Source organism: Prunus mume, linkage group LG2 (assembly GCF_029339155.1).
Source record: "Prunus mume cultivar Tortuosa linkage group LG2, ASM2933915v1, whole genome shotgun sequence".
NCBI lineage: Eukaryota > Viridiplantae > Streptophyta > Magnoliopsida > Rosales > Rosaceae > Prunus > Prunus mume.
Genome location: NC_142699.1, coordinates 32,514,021 through 32,533,335, shown reverse-complemented (window position 1 = coordinate 32,533,335; position 19,315 = coordinate 32,514,021). Strand labels below are relative to the sequence as shown.

General features: G+C 35.8%; 2 protein-coding genes across 3 annotated transcripts; one reads left to right on the top strand and one right to left on the bottom strand.

The window, feature by feature from the left end:
• The first annotated feature begins 5,499 nt into the window (after positions 1 to 5,499).
• LOC103323458 ((R)-mandelonitrile lyase 2) lies at positions 5,500 to 7,844 on the top strand. The gene is given in 5 exon segments (XM_008225456.2): positions 5,500 to 5,605; positions 5,754 to 6,360; positions 6,362 to 6,408; positions 6,550 to 7,387; positions 7,503 to 7,844. Coding segments are annotated over 5 exon segments (1,686 nt in total). The 5' UTR covers positions 5,500 to 5,502; the 3' UTR covers positions 7,594 to 7,844.
• A 2,880-nt stretch (positions 7,845 to 10,724) lies between these two features.
• ARF3 (ADP-ribosylation factor 3) lies at positions 10,725 to 16,858 on the bottom strand. 2 transcript variants are annotated; one of them, XM_008225455.3, is made up of 9 exons: positions 16,673 to 16,858; positions 16,388 to 16,602; positions 16,251 to 16,289; positions 15,959 to 16,021; positions 14,202 to 14,220; positions 13,027 to 13,138; positions 12,328 to 12,375; positions 11,889 to 12,019; positions 10,725 to 11,208 (listed from the first exon to the last, which is right to left on the bottom strand). In XM_008225455.3, the coding sequence occupies exons 2-9, from the start codon at positions 16,488 to 16,490 to the stop codon at positions 11,175 to 11,177; spliced, it is 549 nt and encodes a 182-aa protein (XP_008223677.1). In that variant the 5' UTR covers positions 16,491 to 16,602; positions 16,673 to 16,858; the 3' UTR covers positions 10,725 to 11,174. The 2 variants fall into 2 exon arrangements, with proteins under 2 accessions (XP_008223677.1, XP_088901512.1); XM_089045386.1 differs by having other exon boundaries at positions 16,247 to 16,289; positions 16,673 to 16,849.
• Between the last annotated feature and the right edge of the window lie 2,457 nt (positions 16,859 to 19,315).

Below are 19,315 nucleotides of genomic sequence, written 5' to 3'. Positions count from 1 at the left end.
GGTAAGTTTAATGCCTCTGTAATTCAAGAATTTTACTCTAACTTTCCTGCTGATCCTAAGGAGTCAAAATTTCAGATAATTGTTAGGTCAGTCCCATTACTCGAGACCATCTGTTATCAATCGGGTCTTAGGTTTTCGATCGTGCCCTGGTTTTGATTATGCGAAATTTGCTCTTGCTTCTGCTGATTACTCCATTGATCTTTTTAAATCTATGGCATACACTGATCAATCCATGCCTTTGACTTCTAAAGTCTGCCTATCAAGTCTTACCTGTCACTGTTTTATAAATTTTTGTGGGACTTTATCCGTCATAATGTTCTCCCCACTGGGAACAATTCTAATCCCACTCTTGCTGCCTGTCAACTCATGATTTCCATGGTGAATCATGATAAAATTCCCCTTGGTGATATCCTTTATAATGCCATTCTTGGAAAACCATTGGTCATGGTACCAAGCACAAGGGGACTCTTGTGTTCCCTTGTCTGATTCAGCGCCTTTGTGAGAAAAATGGGGTGGTATTTCATGATTCCGATCATTGGCATCCTCCCATTGCTCCTTATGGCAAGGCCTCTGCTGCCCTTAGCCAGAAAGTTTCAGAACCTTTCTCATACATGTTGTCTTCCTCTGAGAATGCCTCTCTCGGAGCTCATTGGCTGCCAAGGAGGAGTATATTCAAATTCTTTTGAGCCTCATTCCATCCACTTCGACTCCTGCACTGCCTGCCTGCTATGCAGATACTCACCGCCTCCACGACTGCTTTATTGAGGACTCGGATGACTCTGTGGATTCTGGTGGCTCTTTGGTCTTTTAGCTTGGTGTTGCTCTTGGTTGTGTCCTAGATAGGAAGATTAATTCTGGATAGGTTGTGCATTTTGATAGGGGGAGTTGTTTTGTAATCACATTGTGAGTAGTCTGTGCATTTTGCTAGGGGTGATTGTTTTTGTAAACACATTGTGGGTAGTCTATGCATTGTTATAGGGGGAGTTGTTCTGTCCTGTTTTGAACAACTAGTATTTGACTAGTCATAAATCTATGTTCTGTACTGTTTTTAAACAACTGTTGTTTGACTAGTCATCCATCTATGAATATGTGCTGTTGACTAGTCATAAATCTATGTTCTGTATTGTTTTTAAACAACTGTTGTTTGACTAGTCATCCATATATGAATATGTGCTGTTAACCTTGTTCCTATATGCCTATCACTTTGTCGTTAATCCCTTTTATATGCTGTTTCTCTCTCTCTGCCTTTTGCACTTTCCTTATCAACAAGGGGGAGAACACTCTCAACCCCACATTGCATATTGTTTTAAAATTTCTGTGATAATATGCTTGTTTTTGTGCCGGGAAGATTGGTTGTTCTTGCAGGTACTTTCACTTCATCATCTCACTAGTCTCGGTTTTGGGTTGAGTGTTCTTAGAGAGTGTGTTGTCAAGGAAAGCCAAAAAGGGGGAGATTGTTAATGTATGGTTTTTACTATTTTCTTTTGGCTTCTCTTGACAACTTTGTAATAGGATGTGTAATGTAATTTATCAAGCTCAAGTCTAGATTAGGGAAAACTTTTATTGGTGCTCTTCTCTAATCTCTGCTCTATGGTGGCTCAAGCAATTTCACAAAGGTATTGAGCATTGCATATCATTACATTAAACAGTCTTCATAAAATGATGACTAGTCATCCGTTTCTCAGATGACTAGTCATCCATGCTTCCAGCTGGATAACAAACTGTTTTGTCCTTTTATTCTTCTCTCTCTCAGCTGCCAAGTGGGTTGTCGACCTAAGGAATTCGTTGGACATTAAAAGCCACGAGATTTCTCATTTGGCTGTTGTCTCTTTGGGGAGGAAGTTTTGGAAAGATTGGCTTGATCTTTCTCTTCTTCTTCCTCAAGAGAAACCAAATATTTCATCTATGAGTTTTTCCAATTAATATCTTTTTGAAAAACTGCTTTTGAAACCCGAAATCTGCATCTAGCTACTTAAATCATCTTTCATTTATATCTAGGTCAGATTCAAGATTGATTTCTTCAAGAGTATGGTTTCTTGAAGAAATTGGTCTTTCTCCTTTGAATCCAAATTGGTTTCGGTTTGTGTTGGAGCTTGCAAGCTAGTGCCATGGGATGAACGAGCTGGAGAAGGAGCTGCCATTGCCATGAAGGACTGAGCTTCAAGCTTTGCTAAGTTGGAGAAGAAGATTGCACAAAGGAGGTATAGCTCATCTTCCTAAATAGACCTAGGAATTTCTTGAGCTTGCTAGTGTTCTTTGTAAGAATCTTTTCTACTTAGTGGATTGCCTGGTCGGTTGATGACCCCCAGTTTTTCCCAATGGTGGGTTTCTGGGTGAACAAATTCTGGTTTGCATATCTGTAAATTTTCTGGGTTTGTGTTCTTGATAGTTGACTAGTCATCTGGGTTCTCATGGTTGACTAGTCATCTTTATCTGCTGTTTGATGTTTACATGATAATGATGATTTCACACACTTTCACCATAGTTGTTGCTAGCACAGGGGATGCCTAGATTGACGGGTCCTTCTGAGTGCCTAGGTTGTCACTAGTAATCTTCTAGGGTTGCAGGTACATTGTGGCATGCTCTGTGTGTTCTCTTGATTGTGATTGTTCATGACTAGCAGTTGACTAGTCATATGTGTATTTGGTCAAGGTTTAAAGTGTGTGAAGATTGCTGTGTTGTTGTGTCTTGTTTGTGTGATTAAATTTACCCCTCGTCACCTAAGTACCATTTTCGGATGTGATATGATCTAGATTGGTGTATCTTTTCATGATATTTTATAAAGTGTAAAACAACATTGCTTGACTGATATATTACATAATCTATTCACTGAGCGGTGGTTGTTTATCCCTCACCCTGTTTAATTTTTCAGATGAATTAGTTGGCAAGACAAGGACTAAACCAGTTGAGACTGCATTATATGAGAGTGAAAGAGCTTTATTTATTTATTTTAAAGTTGTAAGATTTTGGATCTATTTTTATAAGATAAATTTATTTTAAACTCATGTTTCGGCTTCTTTTTATTTTATTTTACTTTTCTCACGCATTGGGAGCGAGGTTTCCACCGACCCCCCGGTCTGAGCGTGACACAATATTTTTTCAAAATATTGCTATAATTTTGAAAATATCGATGTAATGGGAAAATTGAAAAAAAAAACACAAAGCACACAAGCAAAGGGGATTCGATGTCATTTCACTCCTCCAACGCCTTAACCACTATGTTGCTTATGTTTTTGTGATAATACGCAAAGGGAAACTCTATGTAGTACTAAGTCACTCATGTATCTTACTATGCAATGTATAAAGTGTCAAATACTGTAGTAAATCATTATATATAAATAATTATGGTATGTTTAATCTTCTTTCATTATTTACTACATATTTTCTACACTTCGCAGTGTTTGTCAGCTCACTATATCATCAACTTAAATCAGTTAAACTCATCATGCAATGTATTTTCTTTCAATTTTTTGTGATAAATTAATAGATAATTGACTAAAAAAAGCATCCTTCAAAGTTTCAATAAAAAAATTTCAAGTTTTTCTTACATTTTCGTGGTTTTTATTCAATTCTTGTCGATATTGATAATATCTCGGTAGTTCCATCGAAATTTCCGTGTTTTTGGACTATCGATATTTTAGACCTTGATTGGGAGTGGGGGAGGGATGGGTTTGGGGTGATGGGTTTGTGTAGTTAATTAACCCTAAAAAAAAGTGTAAAATATTTAAAATCTATTTTGTATGTTTAATTTGGATTTTAAACTTTCTAATAGCTAAAATTACTAAAATGCACATGTTACGTCACCACATTTAACGGTTTTGTGGACAAATATATATGGAAATGGTGAAGTGAGAAAATTTAAACAAATTTTAGAGATTCTAGGGGTTAAAGTGAGAAAATTTTAAATTCCAAAGGTAAACTAAGATTGAATGGTCGTTCTTGGGGTGAAACAATAATTAATCAAAGGCCTTGCTTTGGCCTTGGAAAGCCCTCGTGGGTGCAATGGAACCCCTTGACACCCTCCCTTAAAAGAAAAGACAAAAAGGTTAACAGAATTTTACCCCCACGAGATTTCAATTTTGTGAATTTACACCCCAACGTTTTAATATTCAACTAATTTACAATTCCGTCAATTTGACCGTTTGGTCTTTTGTTAAATTGATGAAGTGGCATAATCTAACCCTTTTTTTTAGAAGAGATGCTTTATTAAAAAATAATAAGCACCATAAGAGTGTACAAAGATAGCACTGAAACAGCTAATACTATCCACAACCCAAACATGAGAGACACGAATAAATGCGTGATCTTATAAAAGATTCGTGCCTGAACTGGTCTGAAGTGGTTTGTATTCAAGGTTTCTTGCAAAGATCTCAAAATGTAAGGAAGGATTTGTATTCAAACTTTAATTTAATATTTGATGTTATGGCAGAACAAAGCTAATCTATTTGTAGTAATTTTTCTATTGAAGGTAATTTAAGATACTTCCTAAAATGTAATCCCAAGGATCCGTTGGTTGTATGAAAGGTATCCTGCAGAGAGCTCAAAATGGAAAGAAGGATTCTTATTCAAACTTTCATTATAATATTTGATGAAGGGCTCGCTTTACAAACGATCAGACAAAACTTTGATATTCAACTTATACAAGAAGAGAATGAAAGAATACAAATTCTATCAGTTGGGAATCTATTCTTTCACGAGTTGTTTGCCCTTATCCTCATCGCTGTGGTGTTGATTGCTCTCAAAGCTTTGGCATTGTATATGTGCTGGAGTGTGAATTGCTCTCACAGCTATATTCACAGCGTTGTCTTAAATGCTGTAGAGCTCTGTGTGAATTTCTCTCACAAGTCTTATCACCGCTGGTCCTCGCAGCTGTTTGTGTGAGGCTGGAGTTGGAGTATGTGGTAGTGAGCTCAGTTTACAGATAATGTCCACTAATGAACATGAACAAACAGAGTATATTGTGTAGGAAAATTGTGGGCAACTATTAAGTGGCGTGTCAATGTGTTAGTGTTCTTAATCCATCCAAATTGTAAAACATGGTGACGACCAGTGGCGGAGTCAGGATTTCATGTGTGGAGGGTCGTCTCATAAAATATATATAAAAATTCAAACTCACAATACATGCCAAAGTAACCAAAGCGATCAAAACATCATATATATGGATATTACAACATTTTTCTTTTGGTAATCTACACATAAATTGGAACACCCATTAAACTCAATGGAGAGAATAAATCAAATTTCTGAAGGGTCTCATTTTGTGCTTTCATTGCCAACACTAAAAATCCCTATGTTCGACCTCCATGATGAAATCTTGTGATTAGTGTACGACAACACTATATGACAAGTTAATGCATTCATGTGATAATGCTTTCTGAATAGAATCACGTGCTTTCATCTCAAACATCAAAAAGCCCTAGAACGTAAAGTCTTATTCTCTATAAATTCCCAAGAAGGGAGAGCTTCTACGAAAGTGTGAAGGTGTTTTGAGTTATCAAAAACATGGAGAAATCAACAATGTCAGCTATACTGTTGGTGTTGCACCTTTTCGTCCTCCATCTTCAATATTCTGAGGTCCACTCGCTTGCCACGACTTCTGATCATGGTAAATCACTTCATCCGTAATTCAAAACACAAAAAAGGCAATAAAAAAGAAAACGGAAAAAAGTGTAAGAAACAAGCAGATATAGACTCCTGAGTAGATGCATGTGCTATATACTTTTGAAAACTCTTCGTCTCTTGAGATTTTGCAGATTTTAGCTACCTGAGCTTTGCATACGACGCCACTGATCTAGAGTTGGAAGGATCATATGACTACGTTATAGTTGGAGGAGGAACATCAGGGTGTCCATTGGCAGCAACTTTATCAGAAAAATACAAGGTGCTCGTTCTCGAAAGGGGCAGTCTTCCGACAGCATATCCCAACGTCTTGACTGCAGATGGGTTTGTATATAATCTCCAGCAAGAAGATGACGGAAAGACACCCGTCGAAAGGTTCGTGTCCGAAGATGGTATTGATAATGTACGGGGCAGGGTGCTCGGTGGCACAAGCATGATCAATGCCGGTGTCTACGCCAGAGCTAACACCTCAATCTATAGTGCATCAGGAGTTGATTGGGACATGGATTTGGTTAATCAGACATATGAGTGGGTTGAAGACACTATTGTGTACAAGCCAAATTCTCAATCTTGGCAATCTGTTACAAAAACTGCCTTCTTGGAGGCTGGTGTTCATCCAAACCATGGATTTAGTTTAGATCATGAAGCAGGAACTAGAATTACCGGCTCAACTTTTGACAACAAGGGAACGAGACATGCAGCTGATGAACTACTTAATAAAGGAAACTCTAACAACTTGCGTTGGAGTTCATGCCTCAGTAGAGAAGATCATCTTCTCCAATGCAGCAGGTATGTTGCATCATGCACTCCAAAATTAGTATTTTATCATTTTAAAACACTAGCAGGAGCCAAGGTCTGGAAGTACGAATAAAATTTCATTATTTTCCTTGGATTTGTTTGTTAATGATTATAAGCTTTTCTGTAATGTAGGTTTGACAGCTACAGGAGTCATATATAGGGATTCTAACGGAACGCCTCACCAAGCATTTGTACGCAGTAAGGGAGAAGTTATCGTGAGTGCAGGGACAATTGGGACCCCTCAACTTCTACTACTTAGCGGTGTTGGGCCAGAGTCTTACCTATCATCTCTAAATATTCCAGTTGTTCTTTCCCATCCTTACGTCGGACAGTTTCTTCATGACAATCCTCGTAATTTCATTAACATTTTGCCGCCAAATCCAATTGAACCCACAATTGTAACTGTTCTAGGCATTTCAAACGATTTCTACCAATGTTCTTTCTCGAGCTTGCCATTTACAACTCCACCCTTCGGTTTTTTCCCTAGTACATCTTATCCCCTGCCAAATTCGACTTTTGCTCACTTTGCTAACAAAGTGGCAGGACCTTTGTCTTATGGTTCTCTCACGCTGACATCCTCTAATGTGAGAGTCAGTCCAAATGTCAAATTCAATTACTATTCAAATCCGACAGATCTTTCTCATTGTGTTAGCGGCATGAAGAAGATTGGTGAACTCTTGAGCACAGATGCATTAAAACCATATAAAGTTGAAGATTTGCCGGGCATAGAAGGCTTTAATATTTTGGGAATCCCTTTGCCAAAGGACCAAACAGATGATGCAGCCTTCGAAACATTTTGCCGAGAATCAGTAGCCTCATATTGGCACTACCACGGTGGATGTCTTGTTGGAAAAGTGCTTGATGGTGATTTCCGTGTTACAGGGATCAACGCATTACGCGTTGTTGATGGCTCAACATTCCCTTACACACCGGCAAGCCACCCTCAGGGCTTCTATCTGATGTTAGGGAGGTATGTTAAATACACTTACTTGCAGCCACTACAAATTCTCAATAATTATTTGGTTGAATGGCTTGTTTGTAATGAACTCTATGCCTCATACTCTCCATTTTTGTGCCATGGGCAGGTATGTGGGCATTAAAATTCTGCAAGAAAGATCAGCTTCAGATCTGAAAATCTTGGATTCCCTCAAGTCAGCAGCATCCTTTGTTTTTTAAACTTGATGAATAAACCCATGCGTTTGGCTACCAAACGGGCTTAGGCTCTTTATATCCCCATGGTTGGTTGTACCTCTTTATTTTGTATGTAATAAATTTCCCTTGTAATGTCGAGACTATCTATAAATAAATAAAATACGAATCCCCTTTTGTAAAAATAAACCCATGAGATCTGACTCAAGTGGGATTAGGGTTTGGCTAGCAAACGGGATTAGGCTCTTTCTATCCCCCATGGTTAGCTGTACCTCTTTGGTTCCTATGTAATAAATTTCCCTTGTAATATCGAGACAATCTATAAATAAATAAAATACGAATGCCCTTAGTAAATATGTTGTTCAACGTGGGATCAAAACATAACAGTACGTTCAAGATTCAACAACAACTTTATCTAAATGAACTTACTCGTACGCTTATGAAGCCTAGGATGTTCCAAATTCCAACTCTAGGCTGCCTTTTTCTTTTCTTTTCTTTTTCTTTTTTGGTAATGACAGGCATTGTTTTTGTAACAAGCGTCATGATATTGGTAGGGAGTGTCATATGTAAGGTTCTAGACACTTAAATAAAGCGTGATGAATTCCTTTGCTAAGATTTTCTCTCTCAAAAGTGTGCAATTTTTGCCTTAAAGCTGAGATGGTGGGGGATATCCCTGTGTTAACCTACAAGTAACAATACAGTATAGTTTGCAATTTGCCTAGAACTCAGAAAGCACATAGCCCTCCACTGCAAAAACAAAAGCAATAAAAAGGCTAATTAAGTACTTTGGTTTTTCAAATAATTAATCTAACAATACAGATCGATGAGACAAACACGATTAAATCACTCATGAAAGTCTGAATTGAGATTCTCCAGTAAGTATATTTGAGTTAAGGATTGGTTACATTTTTCTAATCTTAACTATTGGATTGCATTCATTAGATGTGTAGGTAGATTTAATATGCAACATACATGCAATCCAACGGTAGAAATTAGAAATAGATAATCAATTCTTAACATAAAATACTTATTGGAGAATCTTCATATATATATATATATATATATATACATCTGTATAGTATATTACCATAAGCTTGATATGTATGATGTTAATCGAAGTAGCAACATTAGATATCTAATTGTGATGAACAAAATCGACAATTCCTGTGGCTCAAGACAACTAAATCAAGCATCGATTGAGTGGTCAAATGATTTTGGATTTAAATAATTTTTTGCAGGATTGATCTTTAAAGGAATGACTAGAAAATAGACTATTTGAATTATGAAAATACAACGTGGATAGGCCCCACATAAAGTGTTCTTATCTGAGAAATTCATCAACAAAGCTCTTTGTATATATACATATGTATATTTATAAAATATATTACCATAAGCTAGCTGTATGATGTGAATCGAAGTAGCAGTATATAAGCAAAGGACTCTTTCTGTCTTGTCTTTCCTACGACTCAGAATAAGAAAAAAACAGCTCCTCACCGTGAAACACATTGCATGTGTAAGCGTCCACTGCTGCTATAAATACAACCAAATAAAACAATGCACGTCTTTTACTCATATGTTTCATTCTTCTCAACCTCTTCAAGTAATAAATGATGCAACTGAAAATGATGGGGACTTCGATCTAGTTAGGTCTCTTTCCATGCAACTGTTTCATCGTGATTCTTTTCTTTTCTTTTCTTTTCTTTTTGCATTATTCGAAAGTGAGTTAAATTGTAAATTTTGTGTAGGGTTTTGTAGGAGGCTCCTATCTCAATGTACTAGGGTCACCAACTGGGCGGTCTATTGATTTTGGAGGCGCTATGGAGTAAAAAGTTGTGCCCTTTTACGGTGAGCACTAAGCTGCTTTTGTATAAATAAATAAAAATTAAAGTTTCACGTTTAGGTGAAGTGGATTAGTAGTTCAAGTAAAAGATGTCCAATATTAAAAGGTAAAGAAGATAAAAAAAAAACTTTAGAAAAAGCATGTGTCAAACATTCAAAAAGTCTTTTATGCTTCTGTAACTGCTAAACGAGGTATGTTTCGGAGGAAAAAAAATATTGACTTGCAGATCAATAGTCTCATCTCAGGTTCAAACTTCTTGGTAATATGTATGTGAGAAAACCCCCCTCCCAAAATATCACTTACTTTTTTTTCTTTTTTTTTAAATTGTTTTTGGAGTTGGACAACTGTTACATTGTTGAAATAACCAACTGAATAAATTCCACTTTAAATCATAAAAGCCTTTCCGAAGTGGAGGACGGCAAGATGAAATGTCGTTCTCTAAACACAGAAAACAAAAATATAATATACTGTTAGTGTGTGAATGAACATTACAAGAATGAGACTTTTGAAAAACACAATCTAGTTGATGTTTTGGATAATGCTCTTTTGTGTTTTAAACTCAATTCTATGTATATGTGGGTTAGACCAATCGGCCAAGGGAGTGTGTCCATCCCTTGTACTCAAGTTCAATCCCCCTCTCCGTACATTAGAGTAGAGTAATTTAGAATATCGATTCGTCAAAAAAACAAAAACCAAAAACTCAGTTCTGTTATTAGAGATCGGAGTTATGCCTAATTTCATTTAACTGGAAATCTTATTAAAAGCAAACATGGTCTGCAATATAGTTAACTATGTCATGCAAATAACTTCATTAAACATTTTTATATAAAATAAAAATATATATATCAAAACTACACCATCTTGATCCCCGTATTGAAAGTGAAGCGGAAATACACTATCTTAATCCGGATAAAACTTGCACTTGCCACAAGGTCATCTAGATTTACTATTTGTCCAGTTACTTGTTTTTCCAAGGAAAATTATGTCAACCATTAAGAAAATAAATAAACCATTACCAAATGGTCAATCTAGCAGGAAGAACATATTCTTGAACAAGACATATGAAGCTCAAGTGAGGCCCACTTCTATTAGAGAGGTGGTCTAATAGAAGTGGTCATCAACGTGGCTTAGGATACTGCTTTCCTCCTTCCCTGAAAGGAGTCATTCTTACTTTCAGTAAATTACAGTTTGACATGCAAAAATAATTCATCAAAAACACACACAAAAATATACGCACACATGTCAAACTGTGATTGATAGGAAAGTAAGAGAGCTCCTACTTCCGAGGAAGGAGGTAAGTATTATCCGTTTATAAATGTGGTAGAAATAGCATTATTGATTATTTAAATGTAAGATGTCATATCAATCACTTAATTATACAACTTGTAATTTATGTCTGCACTATGACAAAGCCCTAATTAATAAAGGTGACAACCAAGATATAGTTCGCCTCTTCAATTTTCAGCTAACCAACAGACTTGTTAAACAACGTCCATGTCCAAGGCCACCGCCCAAAACAAGAACTAGGATAAGCAGCTAAAAGTAAGGAACACACTAAACTTACAAAATTAAGAGCCAAATAAATATCAATGATGAAAAATTTTACATGTATATCAGCGGTTTACTCCAAAATCGGAACAAAAGAAAACCAGAGAAGATCAATTGACATAACTGCACTCTTGAATGATATTTTCGATCAGAAAGTCATTCCCCCCATTCTGACCTGGCTAGGCAGAAATAAGCTTTTAGATTTCCCAAAACCAATAAATTAGCCTCCTCCAGACTTGAGTGTGTTACTCAACCTACAACAAGAAGCATTTCATTCCACTAGGTTTTAGAAACCAAGGAAAACAATTAAAATATTTAAAAATAATGAAAGATAGTGAAAAACAAAGACCTAACAACTCTTTCATCACTACTAACTGTACAGAGTCTTAAAAGTACCTTTACACACAAAAAGAATAAACAGATATATCTATAAATATATAATCATGTATAAATTAACTGTTCCGGACAGTGCTAGCAAATTGTTCAAATAGCAAAAGTCAAACAGAACACATCACCAAGCAGGACCCAGGAATGTCTTACAATCATAGATTCTAAAAGGGAGTATCGATGAAACTTTTTACATGTATATCAATGATACTCGAGGTTTACTCAAATCGTTATCTACACCGTGTTAACTACTAAACTACCAACTAATGCTTTGTGGGACATGTGGCTGCAAATAATGGACTGAGTTGAATTGAGCACATAACCCGACAAGAATTTGCACAAATTTTTGCTCTTCATAAAGAAGTCAAGGCAATATGAAATCACTTAGATCAGTCTTATCTAGATTTAAAACTGCAGGAACTTTTTTTAACTGTGGATCAAAGTACAGTACATAAAAATATATAACTAAAGTGGAAATTAAACAATTGGAAAAAAATATTCTTTTACCAACTGAAATTTTGACATTTTGATGATTAGTAATGCATACCAGTCTAAGCCCTCAAATAGACCTTCCCCTTTTATGGCAGAAGTTTTAAAAATAGCCCACTGACGGTTTTTTATCTTGTGCAACTCTAAAGCCTCAGTAATTGCAGCATCATCAAGCGCACCAGGTAGATCCTACATAAACCAAAAGAAATACAAAAAGAATCACAAAGAAATGAAAAATTTATTGAATATATTTGAACTTACATAGTCTTGCTGTAATAGAAAAAAGCTTCACTCCTAGAGCCATAGGATGTACGCACTGCCCCTTAACTATTATTAAAAACGGTTGTTCTTTCTTTAACAAAGGCTTTCATACAGTGGTCAGCTTGTGCATGCATTTTTTTTTCCTGATGATTAAACAGGAAAGTTTTTGCCCAACCCGCAATTCTTTGTTTTTTTTTGGTCTGAACCACGCAATTCCAACAGACAATGGTACTAACCTGCTTATTAGCAAAAATGAGGACAACCGCACCTTTCAACTCTTCCTCCTGCCAAAGGATTCAAAAGCAGTAAGATGACTAATCAAATGCGCTTACAGACAAACAACACAATCAATAAGTAAAGCCAAACAAAATGGGAGGGAAAACAGAGGAACCAATCATAAATTTGACAAATTTGATATTAAAAGAAAAGGAAGAACACGAAAGACAGTAGCACTGTTCCTGAACACTTCAAACATAAAACTAACAAGGGACTGTGAGTATAATTTTTCAATACCAACCCAACACCCTTAGTCCTACAGAATATTCTATTAGAAAACAAGATGAGAAGAAGGGAGGGGTAGGAAGGGAGGGAGGGTGAGAGAGAGAAAAAGATGGAACAATTATGGAATCAACATCCAGGCAAGCAGTTTGATGTTACCAGAAGTTTCTCACATTACAATCAATGCCAATTCATTATTAAAATGCCCAAAAGCCCCGAGTAGGTCTGTTTCTATCCCCTAAATAATACTGTTTATTTTGATTTGATTTCCTTATCTTTCACATATACAGCCACAGAGAAATTACTATAATTACAAGGATATAGATGCAAGGATAAATACATAGCGCAGAAAAGGCCAATAATTGAAGCACCCAAAATTCACACTAAATTTGCCAATAATTACTTTAAATATGCAAATGTAATCCAAAACTAGTTACCTCTAATATTGCATGAAACTCATCTTTCGCTATTACCAGCCTGTCAGTGTCGCTAGAATCGACAACATAGATTATGGCCTGAGTATTTGGAAAATAGCATCTCCAATATGGCCTGTGGCATGAAACCATATAAGAAGCTGGTGAGCTTGTGGTTAACTTAAAAGTCAATGGGAGAAACAATGCAAAAGCAATCCATAGTGGCCCAACAGAACCTATACCTCAAAATTTGACAAATAGAGATTCAGTACCACATGGTAGCATGCTCAAAATGCACATCATACCAAGAAGTTTATTTAAAAATCCTTTTTCGTAATGTATTACATCCCGCGTATGCTCTGCTTATCGGAAAGAAATTCAAAAAAAAAAGAAAAAAAAAAGGGACAACAAACCTTGACCTAACCTGTAAGCTATCATGCATACTGCTAATAAAGGGGATTCCCCTCTTTGATGCCCATTTAATGAAAAGACTACAAAAACTCTTAATAACAGTAAAATTAAAAACAAGATGTTTCCCCACCAAAGTTTACTTACATATAAACCTACCATCCTAGTAATTATCTACCCCTTTCTGAATGTAAAATAACTCCACTTTTAAGCTAAAGAAAATGGCTATTAAAATATATGCCCTTCTTATTCATTGTCAAACCCTATTGTACAAGGACAATTACATATTTTGCATGAAGTTTCTAACAATGTGTGGTTGACATTAAAGAACTCTTAAATTCGATTAACTTGGATTGAGAAACAATATGTCAACATGTATTTACTTTTAAACTAACAGAATCCATCAAAATGTGCACATATTTACACAAAGAATTCAGGCATACAGAACAATCAAAGTGATGTACTAGAGAAACCACACAACAAATGGAAGATCAAATGGTAATCATACAACACAGCACCATATTGTATCGTAAAACTTCAATCAATCAATCAATCAATTAAAGTTCACAGGGAGTTCGGAAAGTAAATCCTGCTCATGTAAAATACAAGTGCATATTTGCCTTTGAAACTGTAGTAAAGATTACTATTAAAAAAGTGGTCTAATCAAGATTCATTTAGTATATCAGAACATTACAAGGTGTTATCAATTATAATTCTCTTGGAAATAACACAGAAAAATAATATTAGTATTATCACAAATTAGACAACCATTTGGTCAAAGAGAGAAATACCTGATACTTGTCTGTCCACCTGTATCAACACAAAGTACAAAACTCATCAGAACAAGATAAAATCATGACCCATCTCTTTGAATGAAAAAACAGAAATGACATAAGCAAGAGGTCAGTTGAAAACAAAAATTTTAAACTTATCACATAAAATTACATAAAAGCCGTAAGAGTTATTTTCCACCATCCGGCAGGATATATGTGCCAAAAAGATGATGGCCGTGGCAGACGATGTAGCTTAAAAGAAAATTCTACAACATAAAATAAATTCAAGAAGCGTGAATAACTTCTGAAGGAACAAAAGTAGTGTAAGAAAACTAAACAACAACAAAACGGTGCCAGACCTTAAAACTAAATAAATAAACCCCTCCAGATAATAATTCTATTCAGTGGTCAAGCTTTTGCATCCTCATAAGCTATCCATCACATTCCATAATAAATAAATAAATATGGAGAGTACACTTTTACATCACAAAAGTCAAAGTGCATACATTTTCGACTTTATATCATTCATATCAACTTATAAGTTTGTTTTCTGTAAGGACAAGCAGCAACCAGAAAGAGGGAAAAGGGAGGGGGCAGAGTGGGGCAGTGATCAAAGTTAGACCCACTTCATTTAATAACTAACCAATACATTGTTTTGCACATTTTGATAAAACCATCCTTTTATAGTGGTTGCATAAGAAAGCATCTAAGCCAATTATGAATAGCTTGAGTTCAACTCATGCTATCCTTCAATCCAGTTCATTAATTCAAGGCTTAACCGTTCAACAATTCAAGCTGAAAGTTGTCCCAGTAACCCAGGTAGACTAGTAGTAGCTTTTATTTCACGTTAGTATGCAAATAAAATCCATTAATCACAGTGATTTTAGAAATTTTACAACACCAGTGCACTAATAAAACAGTTAGCAAGGTAAAACCAACTGCTTTGGATTTGGATCTGGTTCTTAGGATCCTCTCAACATGCTCACCCCCAGCATCTGCTTTTCCTAACCCAGCAAGGATACATATTAAAAGGAAAATTAGAAGTGCTGGGGACTTAAACTTGAGGGGCAATACATTTAATGGTTGGATTTGGCACAAATGTTGAAATCAATAATTACTTTAAGTGAATCCAGCCATTAAATGCATTCTCCCTCAAATTAAGTCCTCAGGGTGAGCACTACTCCATAGGCAACGCCCCGTGAATGGGGTGCTGCCATGGCAACCTTAGTTCTTTTTCTTCTCAATATTGTTCTCCTATGTAATTTCATGCAAGGACACAATTGTAGGTAATTTTTACAAAATAGGGGTGGGGTGAGCATTTTGGAGTGGCAATATCACTCTCAATTAGCAATTAGAAGCATCCGCACAAAACTGAAAAAAGAAAACAAAATGGTTATCAAGCAGGCCTTAAGAACAGTCCTGTGATCCAGATTTAGAAGTGGATCCTATAGAATTTGAAGGATTTCTGGACACTTTGCTTCAAATCTGGCCTGGTAATGATTTCCTTATCCACTACGTACCCAAATTTTACATCATAATTATAAAGATAAGACCTACTAAGATATTAGATAATTATTCAAGTCTTTTACCTCATACAGAATGTTCCCCCTTAAAATTCATACTGACTCTTTAAAATCAATCAAATAAAAGTGCATCCAATTTCTGACTTCAGGTATATTCTTAATATAAGTCACTGTTCTCATACAATATAATAGCAAAGTAGCATATTTCATGTTGTGCCAATTGAAGATACGGAATAGGGAATATAGCCATACCGAGATCCCAGACTTGGAATTTGATGTTGTTATATTGCACTGTCTCAACATTAAATCCAATGGCTGCATCCAAGTAAAAGAATTGATTCAACAAAATATTCCAATTTTTAAACTGAAGAACATAGTAAGCTGCACAAACTCTCTAGGCTACCATTTACTTGGTAGAGTGACTTCGTAAATCAACAAGAACTGTCAAATATTCAAATTTTCATCATTCTCAAAAGTTGGGAGCAACCAAATACTTAAAAATCCATAAACTATCAAAATCAAAGAAACGAAAAGGAATACCAACTTGGGATCGTGGAGACAACCTCCCCCATCTGGAGCCGATCTGCAGAAAATCCAACAAGTAACCCCAAATTAACACAAACCAACTCCAAAAAATCAAAAATTATGAATATGGTAAGCGCAGAATGATCGAAATCGTACAGAGAATAGTAGTTTTCCCAGCATTGTCCAATCCAAGGACAAGGATCCGAGCTTCCTTGTTCCCAAACAGGGAAGAGAACATTTTAGTAAACAAAATGCCCATGTTCGTGTTGCGATTTGAATTCCCTCAGCGCATGAATGGGAACAGAGATCAACTGGGTTTGAGCCTTTGAGGGGTCTGAGATCGGATCTCGAACGCAGAACCCTGTACCTCCCTGCAAAACCAGCAGAGTGTGAAAAGTGTGATCCTGTAGAGAGCGAGGGAGAGAGTCGAGATTTGCATACCTGGGAAAAAAGGAGAGAGGGCCTGCTGAAGAGAATTGTTGCAAATTTGAGGAACCACTAAAAAGTGTGGTGGAGTGGAGATAGGAATTTTTTTTTCTATTCTTGCTTTTCAATTTTCTCTGAAAAACGAATCGAAATTGGGAAACATGAAAATTGGAAGAAACGCGGTCTGGACTTTGGAGAAATAATTTTGTCCGGTACTTGAAGCGCAGTACATAATCCTTAATTTCCAGTGGGACCGAAAGGCTTACGTGGCAAAATTCTACTGTGTGATGATCATGGAATAAGAACTTTTTGGTTTTCAAGACAAAAAATAAAGACGGAGGTCATCTATAGCCATGGCTATATCCCAAATATAAAGCCCTAAGACTACATTTAGCCGGTTTTGCCTTAGACCAAATTTTTTGTGGGTCTCATACATGTGCTTTTAAAGAAAATAAATTATCAAATGTAGGCAAGAGCACGAATCATCTCATGCAAATACATATCCAAAAGCTAACTATAAAAGAACTGACGTTGTGAATATATTTTTAAAAGCCTTTTAAATGTTTTTAATTCGTGTTGTATAAGAAAAATTTATAAAAAAAAAGTATTGGTCATCACCATTGGAAGTCAGACTATTGAAACCCATCTTTTTTTTTTTTATATTTATAAATGTGTAGTCGTGACTGTTGGAGGTCAGACCATTGAAACTCATCTTTTTTAAATGTTTTCAAGTGTTGTTTAAAAAATTATAAAAAATTATTGGTCATGGAATATTGTCTTTAAATAGTAGATTAATTAAATTAAACAATACATAGTCGTGGAATGCATGAGTGTTGTACCATAGTTTTTCTCAAAATAATAAAATATGAAGGACCCTAAAATATCTCTACATGGCTGGAGATGGAAAAATTTAGCGTTACAATATTCTTCAAAAAATTAATATTTTTGAGGGCTAAATATTTAGCCCTAGACTACATTTAGCCCTATGACGATGACCTAACCACATTATACTATAGGTTTGGGAGCTTTATTGAAATGGTTATGAGGGTTTCAATTTCATCAATGCATCCCAACGTTTTAAGATAAGTGTTGTTAAACAAACTCTAAAATTAATTAAGTACACTCTAATTTAAACTATTTATTAAATTACTAATTTACCCTAATATAAAATGACCAAAAAAAATATATTGAATTGTGAAACAAATGTAATTTTAATAAGTATATCCTACTCACTATATTCAAACGTCAGCGAAAAATCCTACTTTCAAAAACCTTAGTATTAACTCCAACAATTTGTTTCATGTTATTTAATAATCCATTGATGCAAACAAGTCTCATGGTACTTTCGTGAATCATAATTTATTTTTGGGTGGAATAGATACTGTTAAGATAGGAAGACTGTTAAGAAGAAATATGTAAAACAAAGAGAGCAGAGAGAATTTCAGAGATAGAGAAGAGACTTAAATAGCTCAATTGAGCACAACTACAGACTTTATATCAGCTGAGTTAAAGCCTTGTTCACGTGTTTTCTAACCTCTCTAACATCTCTAATATCAATACTAACAGTTTTCCTAAACTGCCTAGTCTAACAATATCTCAATCTTCTTAGCTTTATTTTCAATCTTCTACACGTGGCAACTAGGCATTGATATCTTTACATCCCCTCAAGTGCTTGAGGAGCCAAGCATGTACAATGCTCATGAGAATGTCACCGCAAATTAGGAGCAAGCAATATCCAAATCCGAAATACCGAAATTGTACAATTGTTATACAAACAAGATATCAGAAACACTGGATATGTGTTTGAGTTTCACTAAAAACCACCAGCTAATGCCAAAATGAAACCAATGGTTAATGGAACTACTACTGGCATTGTAATCATTATCATGCTAGCACATGATTTGTATATCCTGGAACTACGTTGAGATCAAAATGGAATGCGATCAAAGTGCAATTAAGGCCACCGAAGGAATGCGTTACTAAAGATAATTTCACCTTCATGAGAAAGGCCTTGCCATCATGTAAGGTCATTGCCTTTTTGAATCAAGCACCATATGCATGGCCCACAAAACGGCTTACTATATTCCGAGGCAGCCATCTGCAGGAGCAATTATTTCATCTTAAAGTGGGAGTTTAGAAATTGGAGAACCAATTGGAGACAAGTGGAGTCCTCTTCAGAAATGCATCCCTACTGTCTTTGATTGGTAACAGTTGATGCAGGATCTCTTGATGCCTATCGATTGTGGGAACCACATTCGAGGATAACGAGAATAGCTCTAGGACTGTGATGTGGTGAACCTCTATATAAGCATGACAGAATGAACAAGCATTATTTCTTTTTGTTCATTAGCAAGCATTATTTCTTCAGTAAGCAATTGAAGCTTGAATGAGAGCATACTTTCTTCGCATAAAATAAAAGTGTTGTATTCTGCAAGTAAACCATGAGAGCCAAGATGATAATGTCTTCATTGCACGCCAACACAAGATAGCTGATCTCTTGCATCCATTGAGCTATAGAATCCGAACCTTTCTTCATATAGAGACAAGTCTTCAGAAGAAAAATACTAAGCTTGGTTAATAGCAAACCTTTCTTTCAAAGTTAACCACATCTCCCTAAGTGAAATAGCAAAGGCAGACAAAGTGTTAATAGCATCAAAG

Excerpts from the sequence above, each read along its gene's own strand:
- ARF3 (XM_008225455.3), bottom strand. The coding sequence starts at position 16,490 with ATGGGCATTTTGTTTACTAAAATGTTCTCTTCCCTGTTTGGGAACAAG. Across the intron at positions 12,376-13,026 it reads AGTTTCATGCAATATTAGAG|GAGGAAGAGTTGAAAGGTGC; the intron begins GTAACTAGTTTT and ends ATCCTTTGGCAG. Across the intron at positions 12,020-12,327 it reads TCATTTTTGCTAATAAGCAG|GATCTACCTGGTGCGCTTGA; the intron begins GTTAGTACCATT and ends TGGTTTATGTAG.